General features: G+C 41.6%; 1 protein-coding gene across 4 annotated transcripts in view; it reads right to left on the reverse strand.

Moving 5' to 3' along the window:
* The window catches only part of Arhgap24 (Rho GTPase activating protein 24), a 482,355-nt gene extending 470,627 nt beyond the window's left edge, over positions 1-11,728 (reverse strand). Inside the window, exon 1 of one of the 4 annotated variants that reach the window (XM_017802855.2) lies at positions 11,338-11,728. In XM_017802855.2, the coding sequence (XP_017658344.1) occupies positions 11,338-11,362 (25 nt within the window). In that variant the 5' untranslated portion in view covers positions 11,363-11,728. Of the gene's footprint in view, positions 1-11,228 lie in introns of all 4 variants that reach the window. The other 3 variants (XM_029555325.1, XM_029555324.1, XM_008851759.3) reach the window with 3 other exon arrangements.
* Positions 11,729-12,994: the final 1,266 nt, after the last annotated feature.

Here is a 12,994-nt window from a genome sequence, read left to right on the forward strand (position 1 = left end):
AGGGAGGGAAGGAAGGGGTAAAAAGTATGGAACTCATTTTGTAACAAAAGGGAAATGCAAAGGTGAGATGCCCCCCGAAACATACAGGTAGGTGGTAGAGGTTTAGGTAAAAGTCAGGCTTCATCTGTTCCATCCAGCATCTAAGAGAGATGGTGGGAGCCCTCAAGAATGCAGGGAATCCTAAGACTCTTCTCAGTACCAGTCCAGTTGCACAAGAGAGGTGGTTCATTATTAACACCTAGGCATTTGGTTTAACTCTGCCAGAGAATCCCACATGAGAAAGGTTCTGTTTTCTGACTATGGGTCTTAGAACAAATCACTTAAGTCACGTTGGACTTACCTTCCATATCTGGAAACTTGAAGTGAGATGGTAATACCTCATTTCTAAAGAGATTTTTATTCTGAAGTCTGCTCAGGGGAATGTGGTAGGGAACTTTTCTTTCGTAATGGCACTATTGTATAGGTTAGCACAGATTTCCTATGTTCAGTTTTGTGCTTTTTATGTGCTCACGGCATCTAAGCTCTGATCAGAGATACAGGAGAAAAAGAGAATTTCCCCACCTCAATTACACCTCCCTTTTCTCCCTCTCTTGCCAAGACCCATATTCACCCAAAAGAGGGAAAGAAGTTCTCTTCTGCTCATGGAAAACATCAAGTGGACTTGGGTTTACTGCGCAGCAGTTTCAGCCATACACACCTTTTATAGCCAGTGTCTGGGAGCTGCATAGAAGCTGTCCTATAAATAAAGACACACACTAGCACACTACGGAAGATGGGAGGCAGAAGGACAAAAAAGAATGTCAAGAAAAGAAACTTGTGATTTAAGAGATTCCAAAGGCAGAGTTCATCTCCAGTCTACGAAGGATCTTGGAAAGGCCCTGGCTGGTCACTTCACTATTGTTGAATTGATGCTATCCTTAGCCTGCCGGATCTAGACTACAGAAGGCCATACACGTGCAGAAGGGCATAGGAGGAAGAGGAAGTACTCATGTTACTCAGCATATTGTAGAGCGCTATCAAGCAAGTGGTATTTCTTACTGTAGTGAGACTGCATTTTGTGCTTTAATTACAGCACTGATCTGCACACATGGAATTGTTACACTGCAAGCTGTTTCCTTAAAAATATGGCTTTTATCAAGAAACTAGTAACTTCTCCAAGGAACTGTTCCTAGCATGTCTTCAAATTAGATTTGCTCACAGGACTAACAGACCCAAGATTTTCACTGCTCTTCCTACTGTGCAGTCAACATACAGTGCAGAGAGCTGGAGGCTCTTCTCCCCCAGGCCTCATAAACACCAGTTGTCACCTAAGAATAGATATTGTTTGCATTTGTGCTACTGAAGTGGAAAACTGACTTTGTTACCAATTTCCCAGGCGATTTTTATGAAACTTGAAGTTAAAACTCAGTCTTTTGACTTAAACAGCTTTTCAACAGGAATGCTCTTAGACTCAGCAGGAATGCTCAACAGGAATGCTCCAAAGCCAAAGCTGATGAACCTAGCCCATGGGTCCTGATTGTCTGTCAAGGAAATGTCAAGCTAAATTTCATCATGTAATGCACACACCATCCAGATCCTCACTCCCCTGTGAAGTCACATATCCACGTTTTAGAGTCCTGCTAAGGGCATACATACACACAGCTACATCTTTTGTTATGGTTTTGTTTGGTTTTTATTTTTTAGACACAGTCTCACTGCATAGTCCTGGATAATCTAGAATTCCTTATGTAGACCAGGTTGGCCTTGAATCACAGAGATCCTTCTACCTCTTCAGTGCTGGAATTAAAGGCATGCACCACCACTCCGGGTTATGCTATCACTAGCTATCTTCTTACCAAAACTGCTCAGAAGGAACACAGTGCCATTTGGCAATAGACTTTTTCGAAGCTGAAATAACCTTAGAAGGTCATTATTCCAACTCCCTTACTTCACTGTTAAGGAGAATAAAGTCCAGAAAAACTTAACATCTGCCTGAATTCGGAGACGCTGTTTACTGCTGCAAGCACGATTAACATCCATATCCCCAAGTTCATTCCCTGAGCCCTTCCAGCTTTACCACAGCCACAAAATGTGAAATTCAGAGACACTTTTCCAAACATCTCTTGAGAAACTGGTTACACATGAAATTTTGCCTTTGGTAAAGCCCTTCAAATGTGCTGATCTTGACATTCTTGTCTTTTATATTTATTTACTTTTGTGTATGAGTGTTTTCCCTGCCTGTTTTTTTAAATAACATTTTTAAAAATATTTATTTAATAACCACATGATTAGAAGAAGCGTTCATTACAACAGCATTGACATATTCAGTAACAATTTCCAGAGCAAAGATGCATCTCTTTCAAAATTGGCTGTAAAGTTTTAGGTTCACAGTTAAATTAATACAGTTACAGCATAAACCCTATAAGATATAAAATTGAATGAGGTTTTATCTTTTAAAAAAGATCTCCATTTCATTTTAAAATATACTGTTTCATACAGAAAAACTAATTTTTAATGCAACTAACACCTAGATGTTTGCACATGTGTCTCTAGTCTCTATATATCTGATTATTACTAGTCACAGTGGGTTACCTTCTGAGCTCCTTGACACTTGAGCATGGATATAAAGTCATCAGGTAAATTTCAGTGGTAATGTTTTTCACCTCTACTAATTAACATGAAGCAAATTTCTATGCTTCTTCCTCAAATATAACTCATTTATTTATTTGTTGATTTTTTTGTGTATTTTTCATACAGAACATCCCAAACAATCTTATTCAGCTGTATACCCACATCCCAAATGGCACCCTCCCATAGACTCTCCCTCCACCACTGGAGGCCATATACTCTGTCATTCCTGTTACTGTCTACTGTGTTGTCGACCCCCCAGCTGTTCCCCAGTGCTTGTCAATCTGCCGAGTCTAGTCAGCCTATCTACATTTCCTTGTTTGAGGACGATCAGCTCTTCCTCATCGAGCATCAATCAGTTGCCAATATTCCTTTAGATAAGATTGGGGTCTGTTGTTCGTTTTCCCAGTTCTATGCTGGGTTACTGTATAGGAGTCTCTTGGGCCACCCTGGCCAACAAATCAAAGGAAGGTATGGCCTGTCTGGCATTGTTTCTTGTTATGTAGCCTTTAGCTATACACATGGACTCTTAAAAAATTATATTGATCCCTTTAATCTTTGGTTATACTTTCCTTTTGGGTGTTCAAGACCATACAGTTGGCCCAGATAAACCAATTAATTTTTACTCTTAAGGTCATTTGAGAATCTGTTCCTCAGGGGTCACAAGGGCTTGAGAAGAGCCTCTGGCTCTTTTCTTTTACCAGTTCCATCTCTGTGAAGGTAAATCAAAGGTCCTGCTCAACCTTGTCTGGCTTCACTTGGAAGTTGAAGGAAATGTTTCCTCTGTGTTGACCCTCCTCTTTGTAAACTGGACACTGGTTCAAGCCCATCTGGTGGAGTCTCCATCACCTCCTTGATCAAGAGGACAGGTGACTCACCACAGTTACAGGACATTTTGAGAGATGTTCTATAGTCCCCTGGAACTTAGTCAACCTTGAAGGGCAAGGAGCAAAAATTGTCCTTTAAGTCCCTCTGACCAAATTAGTATAGGCTTCAAAGTATGGCTGTTAAACATCCAAGAAGGTTAGTTCCACCAGTCTAGTACTGTTTATCTGAGAGCCTTTGATCTTTGTCCAAGCTTTATCTATATAGCACATGGTAATTAAAAGTCCCTGCATGTTTTTACGTGCACCTATGTCATGCAATGACCACAGAGGAAAGAAGAGGACATCAGACCCCTGGAACTGAGGTTAGTAATCATTATTAGCCTCCATATGGATGCTGGGAACTGAACCAGGTCCTCCGAAAGAGCAGTCAGTGAGCTTAGTAGTTGAGCCATCTCTCCAGCCTTGATATTTTTGTCTTTAAACATGCATCACACACTACTAAGATCTAACTCTATAAAGTTAATGATTTTAAAAGCCCCTTTTAAAAAATTCCCATCGTTTTGCATGCTTTTGTTTTTGTTTGATTTGGTCTGTTTTGAGGCAGGGTCTCATGTATCCCAGGCTATCCTGGAACTCCCAATGTACCTGCAGCTGACCTTGAACTTCTGGTCCTCCTGCCTCTGCTTCCAAGTGCTGTAATTACAGGCCTGCACCAGCACACTGTTCCATGCAGTACTGGGGATTCATGCTTTGTATATGCTAGGCCAGATCCACCAACTCAGCTACATCCCCAGTCCCAAGATAATTTTTAAATGGAAAAGAATCCCTCCATTCTTTTCTAGTGAATCAGGGTACTATATCTTCAAACAGGATACCCTTAAGTCTTAAAGTAAACATACCGTCCAATCATAAACCAAATACAAGAGTAAAAGACACCTTACACAGCAAAGAAAGGAAGGTGAATACAATATTAAGTGCTCGCTTTCTCTGAATGAATTGCATAAAATCAATACATATATTCAATGCATTCATTTTTTGAACTGAGAGGCAAAGTTCCATCAACATATAAATGCCACTTCCCTATTACCAAAATATTTTCTTAATTATCATTGCATATATCATGTTTGCTGGATTCCCAATACCTTGTCAGCACACATTTTTCAAAATCAATATTCCTGACTGGGGAAATGTCTCAGTACTTGCTGTGCATGCATGAGGACCTAAGTGTGGATCCCCTTACCCACATAAAATCCACAAAACCCCAGTGCTGCCTGAGCAGAGACAGTGGGAGCCCTGGAGCTTGTTGGTCAGCCAATCTAGCTGAATTGGCAAACTCCAGATTCAATGAGTGTCTTTATCTCAAAGAAAGAACATAGAGAATGACAGAAGAACATACTTCTGGCTTCCACATGCACATGCACAAGAGAGCATAGCTGTACACATATGTGCACATACATGCACACACATAAGATAAATATTTCAACTAATCAAATGTTGAGAATAGTCTTGCTTCTTTCTTTTTTTCTTTCTTTCTTTCAATATGGGCTCATTATGTAGCCCCGAAAGACCTTGAACTTGCTATTTAGACCATATTGGTCCAGAACTCACAGAGATCTGCCTTTCTGCCTCTGTCTCCTGAGTACTGGAAGTGAAAGCATGCACCTCCACATCCAGTCTGAGCATCGTTTTTGAGTTATTAATTTAATTTTTAATTTTGCAACTTTTCAAGTATCTGGACAATTATCATTAAAATATTTCAAACTGAGTACAGTTTATACACTCAGGGCTCAGGCTGAAACATAAAGCATGTTTAGGTTTAATTTTACAGTTCTACAACAAAGTACAGAGTCAAACTAACCAATATCCCTCTACGAATACAGTGATTGTCTTCTGTGGGGCTTACCTACCTGCACCCTGACTAGGAAGCATAGAAAAAAATAAAAAGAAAACGGTGACATGGAACCAAAGTCATGCAGTCCACAGAGAGTTAAAAAAAAAAAAAAAAAAAACAGCTTAGTGTAATGCACTTGGGATCCCTAGCTAGAATCCGAAACATAAGTATTATGCATTCTTAATTGAAATATTATCTACATGCTCACTGGTAGATAGGCAAGAGGCAAAGGTAACGTTGCTTTGAAAATAAAATGAACCTATTTGTATTTTAGATCAAATGGAGTACAATCTCCTCTACATATATTAGGCAGAAGTAACTGCAGATAAGAGAAAAGGTTTTCAGAAAGAAACTGGATTTGCTTCAGTGCTCAAACAAAAGTAAAAGAAAAGCAATTTAACAGTCAGTAACATGAAAGGAAGTGGCCCTCCAAGTTTCCTCCTCTATATCCACCATCCATCCTCCTTTAATTAGGTCTGCCTTCCCCCTAGCATTACCACTGAAGATAATCACTGAATAGCCAAAATTGGTATTTTAATTTTGTTTGATTAAGACTATTGCCCATCCCTCTGGCAGCGAATTCTAATTTAATTTTATTATTAGTCTTCACAGTTAAATCCAGGACCTCCCACTGGGATTTGATAGATCACAGAATTTATACTATAATATAAAAATAGTTATGCGAAATACATATCTATTGAGACTGTTTTTATTATCTTAAAATGCAAGGGCATTTGTGATTTCTAAAAAAAGACAATTTTACAAGAGCTTTTGATTTGTATTTGCTTTAGAATTGCAAAAGCAAGACATTTCATCTATTGTGGGGATTAAATAGTACTGTGGGCTGGTATAGAAAGTGAATTGAATTTTGCAGTATTGCTGCATAAGAAAAGTAATTGCTGAGTCCATATAGACTGCTGGTATACAACTATTTGCATAAACTAGAGTTCATCAATAAGTTAATCATTCACGGCTTTGCTCCATCATTTATTATGTAAACAGTATCTACTACATTTTGGACACTTGAATCTGGTGCCTCGCTCTCCCTCCCAGTACTCACCCAGTGAGTTACTCATGGTAGTTGATAATAGAGAGAGAGATTTAATAAAATACAGTCATATGCCAAGCAGTATGTCACTCCAGGATGAGCGACATACACAACTGTGCTCTCATAGACTGTAGTGCAACCCAGGCTGTATAACCCAGGTTTGTTTAAGTCCACCGTGATAGTCCCATAATAATGAATTCACATAGTGAAGAAATTTCTCAGAGCAGGTCTCCATCGTTGAGTGACACATGACTATAATTTTAAAAAAATATCGTCAAATTATGTGGAAGTAGACAAGATGGAATCATTAATTCTTCTTGCATGGAACTTGGTTTTTCTAAAGGAAATTTCATTTGAAATTAGTCACCAAGGATCAAGAGGGATGTTTTAGAGAAGGGGGGCATTCCAGAAGAAAAAGAAAAATCCGTGGACAAGAGATCAGAAATATACACTGAGAAGCCATTCTCTAGGAAACAGAAGCTGAAAGGAAAGAATTTGGAAGACATTTTAAATAATGTACTAAAAAGTTAGCTAGTCCCAGAAGGGCAGGCCTGGAACTCTATCTACTTGATGGCAGGGGGACCACAAGTTCACCAGCCTGGGCAAACTTAACATGACTCTGTCTCAGAAAAAGAGCTGGGACCCACCAAAACTTGTTGGTAAGACCCTATTGCTGAAGTCATCACACCCTGGTCACAGGACTTGGAGAAAGCAAGTTGGTATTGGTGAGGAAACTTCCACCCTACTGGCTGGCTTTCATAGCACCTGGAGGCGATAAACAGACTGCTGAAGAAGAAAAGTCATCAACAAATCTCACCCAGCTGTGAGCAATGTACACTACAATAATGAACAAAGCGGCAAGAAATGACTCTGGGTGCAGTAGTGTCGAGAATGTTATGGGAGTAACCAATCCAATAAGAGCCTTGCTTTCTGATTAGATTTAAGGTCTCGACAGGAGGAAACACAGGCTTGATACTGCAAATCTGGCCAAGAACCCATAACTGGAGCTCACAGGTCCCAGGGATGAACCTACTAATATTCTGCTAAGTGGACATAGTATCAACCTGCCCTCTAAATTCGTATTTTTGTATGCATAGAATAGTGCAGCTCTTTGACCTTATCAAAGGAGCTTCTTCATGCAGAGGATTATGGTTAACATAGAAACTTAAAACTGGTCAAAGTTCAAAGAATAAATGTCAGTGGACTGCTCAGCCATAAATAGGACATCTGTATCTCTGCCCCACCTCCCAAGGCTCAGGGACCTTCACAAAAGAGGGCATGGAAAGACTGTAAGAGCCAGAGGTCAGGGAGGACAGACACTAAACAGTGTCTTCTGGACATGTTAGAACTGCTGCACTCATGAACACACAGACTGCTGTGGTTGCCTACATAAGACCTGCACAAGATCAGGCCAATCAAAATTTTAACATGGAGAGGCAAGGCTCACAAGCCCCATCTAACTGAAAATCTATTGACAGTTGATGGCTTCTGGGGAAAGGAGAGTTAGTTTTCCTTAAGGGTATGGCCCTTGGTAGGTCAACCATTTTCCAGTGGATGGCCCCACACCCATAAGTATATGGACAGTATGTGAATATATTGGATGGGGTGGGTTCCTTAAAGAAAAGAGGGGTTGGGAGTAGGAACATAGAGGTAGATTTAGGAGGAGTTAGGGAAAGAAGTAGGGGGGTGAATATGATCAAAATTCATTGTATGAAATTCTCAGGGCATTAACAAAATATATATTAAAATAGGAATATGGCTCATTGGTAGAGTGCTTGCTTGGTATATGAATGCCTTAAGTTCAATCCCCAATACTACATATGAAGAATTCGGAGTTAATATTATAAGTTATTGGGATCCAACAAGGATTGTAGAACAAGGGACTAGCATATCAGATCTGTATTTTATAAACATTCATTGTAACATTTCTCCAGTAGAGTTAGATGCTACTTAAAAAGACACATGTACAAAATAACCCCTGAAAACTGACTGTACTTTGAGTCTTCATGACAAATTCTTCCCTTCCAAATGTACTTTTACTTAGCTGCTGAACCCAAAAGAACCTTGTAAGGTTTCAGTTCACAGAGCAAAGATAGATGGCTTATCATTACTAGACTGGGTGTGAGGCTCAGCTCTTCACATGAAGAGCACTCACTTTGTGACTAACTGACCATTTAAAGCTTTATTCTACAATATCTTTCTCTACCTGGGAAAGAACCTTAGTCCTTTAGCCATGGCTTTAAGAGTAAGCAGGCACCATTTCATTCAAAACTCGCCCCACCCCCGGCTCTTCTCAATACAATTTGATGAGGCTGGAAGGGAAGCTTGGAATCTGGTTATCCTTACCCTCCTCTACACTCGGATGTGACCAATTGTGTGGCTGTCCCTTCTTCCTGGGCTCCAAGCCCAGGCTCTACTTGCTTCCCCCAAGCTTATTTTTACAAAACATTCACCTTTACTAAAAATAATCAAAACGTGGCAGAAAAAAAGAAGCCAGCATGACTTGTGTTTGATTCCTGAGAATTCACTTTTCACTACTGGCAAGAAAATACTAGAAGAAAATAATCCAGGTAACTAAGAGAGTGTTACAGCTCTTCTCACACCCAGGACAGGAAACAAATGCATTGCCAGGACATTACAGCAGCACTGCCTGCTTTCAGCCCTGGGAAGCCAACCCCAAGCCAGAAAGAAAATACTCCTCAGTGGGCCAGTAGGTCACAGTGCAGCTCTTACAGGCACTGTTGGTAAACACCTCCTAGGCTTTGGCTAGCAGAGCAAAGACATCACTCTATTCAAGTACTCATCACCACCTGCTGCACATTCCTCACCCTGCCTGCCCCACCCCTACCCTCAAGAGTCTGGGATCAGGATCACAGGGGAATATTCAAAGCCATGATCTACCCTCCACTCAGCTCTCAGTGCTTAGGCTGTTAATATGAGAAGCAGAAGCTGAACACATTTTACAGGGGATTCCAGCCAAAGCCCTTTTACACTTAAATCTTCATTCTTATCTGGAAAGAGGACAATATTATTATTATTATTATTATTTTATTTGCTACAGTGGATTTTTTTTCTTTGATAATTTAATTTTACCCAACTTTCCACTTGGTTGATGTTTTCAAAATAGTTCATGCTCACAGTATGTAAAGCCCAAAAGATTATTACAAAGAAACCACCCATGTGTCAAATCCAAACCCCTCAGATGAATTAAGAAATAAGTGTAATGAGATAGCTGAAAATCCGGGGCAGCCTGAGTTTCTCATAAAGAGAGAATTACAGACTTTGGTTCCTAGCATCATGGTAGCTGTCTGTTCCTTCCACATACCTCAAGCTATGCCTCAGTCGACCCCTATTCCCTTTCAAAGATCTTCCACCAAGAACTCATATACCTGCTCAGTGTGGTTGGAAGATGCTATTTGTTTTTTGAGGTTTGGCCTTCCCTACGACTGAGGTAAGATTGTCAACAACCCAGTGATGGCTCTAGAGAGAACAGATCTCCTGACAAGCTACCTAAAGGTCAGACACTCAGTGGACATGAAAAGTCAAGTTTTATTAAATTCTCTAGGAAGCTGAACTCCCTAGAGAAGTGAGTTCCAGGACAGCAGGGGCTACAGGGAGACCCTGTCTCAAAAAGATAAAAAAAAAAAAAAAAAAAAAAAAGGAGAATGAGTACTTAACAACCTGTGTAGCTTTCTACTTGTTTTCTGGATTGTTCTAACACATTAATCCTGTGTGTTTTATGTCTTATGAAGCCCAGTTCAATATCAGCATTGTTTCTCGACCTTCAGGGTTGGTTCTGAGGTCTAATTAGAGCCAGGGAACAGATTGTATTGAATCTGCCTGTCCATCTTCTTAGCAATCAAGTAAAGCTCTTAAACCCAACTGCAAACATCCCTGGATTTCAATTAATTTGTCTTACTTAGTAAACCAGGCAACATATATTGTTTTACTTACAGATAAGCAAATCCTTTACACCTTTTATATTTCAAATGCCTAGCATGATTTACTTATTTACTTTCTTTTCCTTTTTCCCTCTCTCTTTCTTTAGACTGGATTGAAATGATGGTGTCTTGGGAGCTTTAAAAAAGAGTAAAATAAAATATGGTGAATAATATAATGGAAATAGAAGCTTCTTGGAGATACTTAATTCAGATGAATTGAAACAGACATTGACCAAAAGGGAACTGCGATCTTTATTACTAGCTGATATTGGAGGACTGTCAACTACGGAATTCGGGGTAACAATATCTCTTCTATTTGAGGACTTCCACAAGAAATGAAGTCTAAAGTATTTTTTAAGTGGGAACATGCTACATGTGTATAAATACTTCCTCAAAATATTATTCTTTTAAAAACTCTAGACGAAACCATATATGTGCCTTTAAATTCACCAAAGAGTCTCATCTCTTTCTGTTCACAACAGTAACAAAACAGTATCATTGCGTCTGCCTCCGCATTACAGTTATCGAGGAAACTCCTCATAGTGGCAGAAACAGACCCCGGGAGGAGAGGGACGGATGGAGAGGGAACTGAACTGCGTAGAGTTTTTATTAATTCCATCTATTTTGTAAACCAGAAACACGTTCTGCCACCTTGCTGTGTTTCCCCATGTGAGTGCGCGCGCACATACATGCACACACACACACACACACACACTCGCTTGCTCGTTCGCTCCTGCACACCCGCTTTTGCACACACACACTCCTGCACAGCCTCTCCTGCACACGCTCCCGCACACTGCAAGCGCGGGATTCCAGCGCTCCCCTCCTGCACTCAGAACACCCCCCTTCAGGGTCCGGGTCGCCGGCAGCCTCATCCCACCCTCCAACCAACACCCCCGCGGCGGGTCACCTACCCTACTGCGGGCGCGGGACCTACGCGGGGCGATGGCTGCTCCGACTACTCAGGATCCCGGGTCTGGCGGAAAGACAAGGAAAGCAGATGGGGTGTCCCTTACTTCTCACCGCCAGAGGTAGCGCGGAGCTCCATTCGCTCCCCGCCCGCAGCGCGGGTCTCGGAGGAAATCCGCAGCTGCCCCCAGCCGCAGCTGTGGTGGAAAGTTGGGGGAATGCCCCTGCCGTCGCTGCCCCGTTCCCCTCGGGTCCCCGCCGGCGCCTCTGTAGCCCCGCCGGCCTGCGATGCCCCCCTGAGCCCCGCCGGCTTTCACCCGGAGTCGGGCTGAGTAGGCGCACGCATTTGAGAAATCCTAGCAGTTGCGCAAAGAAGAGTCCAGAAGTTAGAAAGACTGATTGTGTGTGGATGTGTAAATATACAGTACAAGAGGCTGGAACAACTGAGTGGGGCCAGCCCGCAGACGCAGCCGGGGTTTCGGGTTTCAGCTGGCAGCTGGCGGCTTCAGAGGACCCGGTGGCGCTCTTGGGGAGGCGGGAGCCCCGCCCTGCACGCCTGCCTCACCTCCCCGGAACCGTGGGCCCCAGCCAGGACCAGTCACCACCCGCCCTGCTGGTCCCTCTGCAGCTGGTAGCATGCATTTCAGCCCAAGTGCAACAGAGAAAGGAGCTGGTCACAGATCAGAAGCTGTGGGTTCCAGAGCACAGGAAATGCACTGCACCCACACTGGAGGACCTCCGCTGTTCTGGCTATACTTGCTTCCTCTGACTCTGTAAAACCTTAGCTCTCCTATCTAATCCCTTATTCCTAGACATGAATGTTGGATGTTCTTTTATCAGGTCCTTAAAGAAATGTTAAGTATAGCAAACTTCAGTGTGTGGTTTGAGAGTTCTCAAAATCAAACCCCAAGTAGGAAGACATAGTAAACATTTTCCTGATCTAGACCCACCTTCTTCCCACTGTCTGAAATAAATGAATGAATAAATAAATAAATAAATAAATAAATATGCCTATTTCAAATAAAGATTACAGTTTGGCCATTATTTCAAAAGTTTTGTTAAAGTCCATGCTAGAAATCATCACCAGATTTCTTATCCCCAATGGGGATGTCCAGGCACATTATAAGGCTGAGAAACACCAAAAACAAAAGTCTGAGTGGACACTGATGGGTGTTCCTTCTCCTTGGAAAAAGAAGGGACTTCCCAGACCCCAGGCTGAAGTCCAACTAGAAAATTGATTTTTCTGGCAGGAGAAGACTCATCCCTTTAATGAATCAATTAAGTTCTATGTAAGAGTAACCTTTTATGACATTTTCTTTAAAAGTGTGTGTGGGATTCCTAGCCAGAAGCCATACAACCTATTTTGTAATTGGTGGAAATAAATGACCTTCATCAACTCACAAGTCCTTGTGTGTTGTAATGACACACAGTCACACTGGCAAGTGACAGCCAATGGGCAGTTTTAGATGAGAACTGAAATCAACCACAATGAAATCTGCACACATTTCATGACCTCAAAGGCCTCAGGACGCCAAGTGTCGATAGGTTTGATTCAAGACTCTGACATTTAAAAAAGAGAAGGAAGCTAATATATCAGTAACTTATTTGGGGATATAACAAACATTACCACAGCAATTTAGTCCCAGGATAATACAAAATTGAACTCTTCAGTCTGAAAGATTAAGACACATCCATCCTTGTACCCAAGACCTTCCCCACACACCTCAGGCGGTATCTCCACCCTACCCACCTGACACCACCTCACTGGTGT

This window comes from Nannospalax galili, unplaced genomic scaffold, assembly GCF_000622305.1.
Source record: "Nannospalax galili isolate Female #2095 unplaced genomic scaffold, S.galili_v1.0 scaffold405, whole genome shotgun sequence".
In the NCBI taxonomy this organism is placed as follows: domain Eukaryota; kingdom Metazoa; phylum Chordata; class Mammalia; order Rodentia; family Spalacidae; genus Nannospalax; species Nannospalax galili.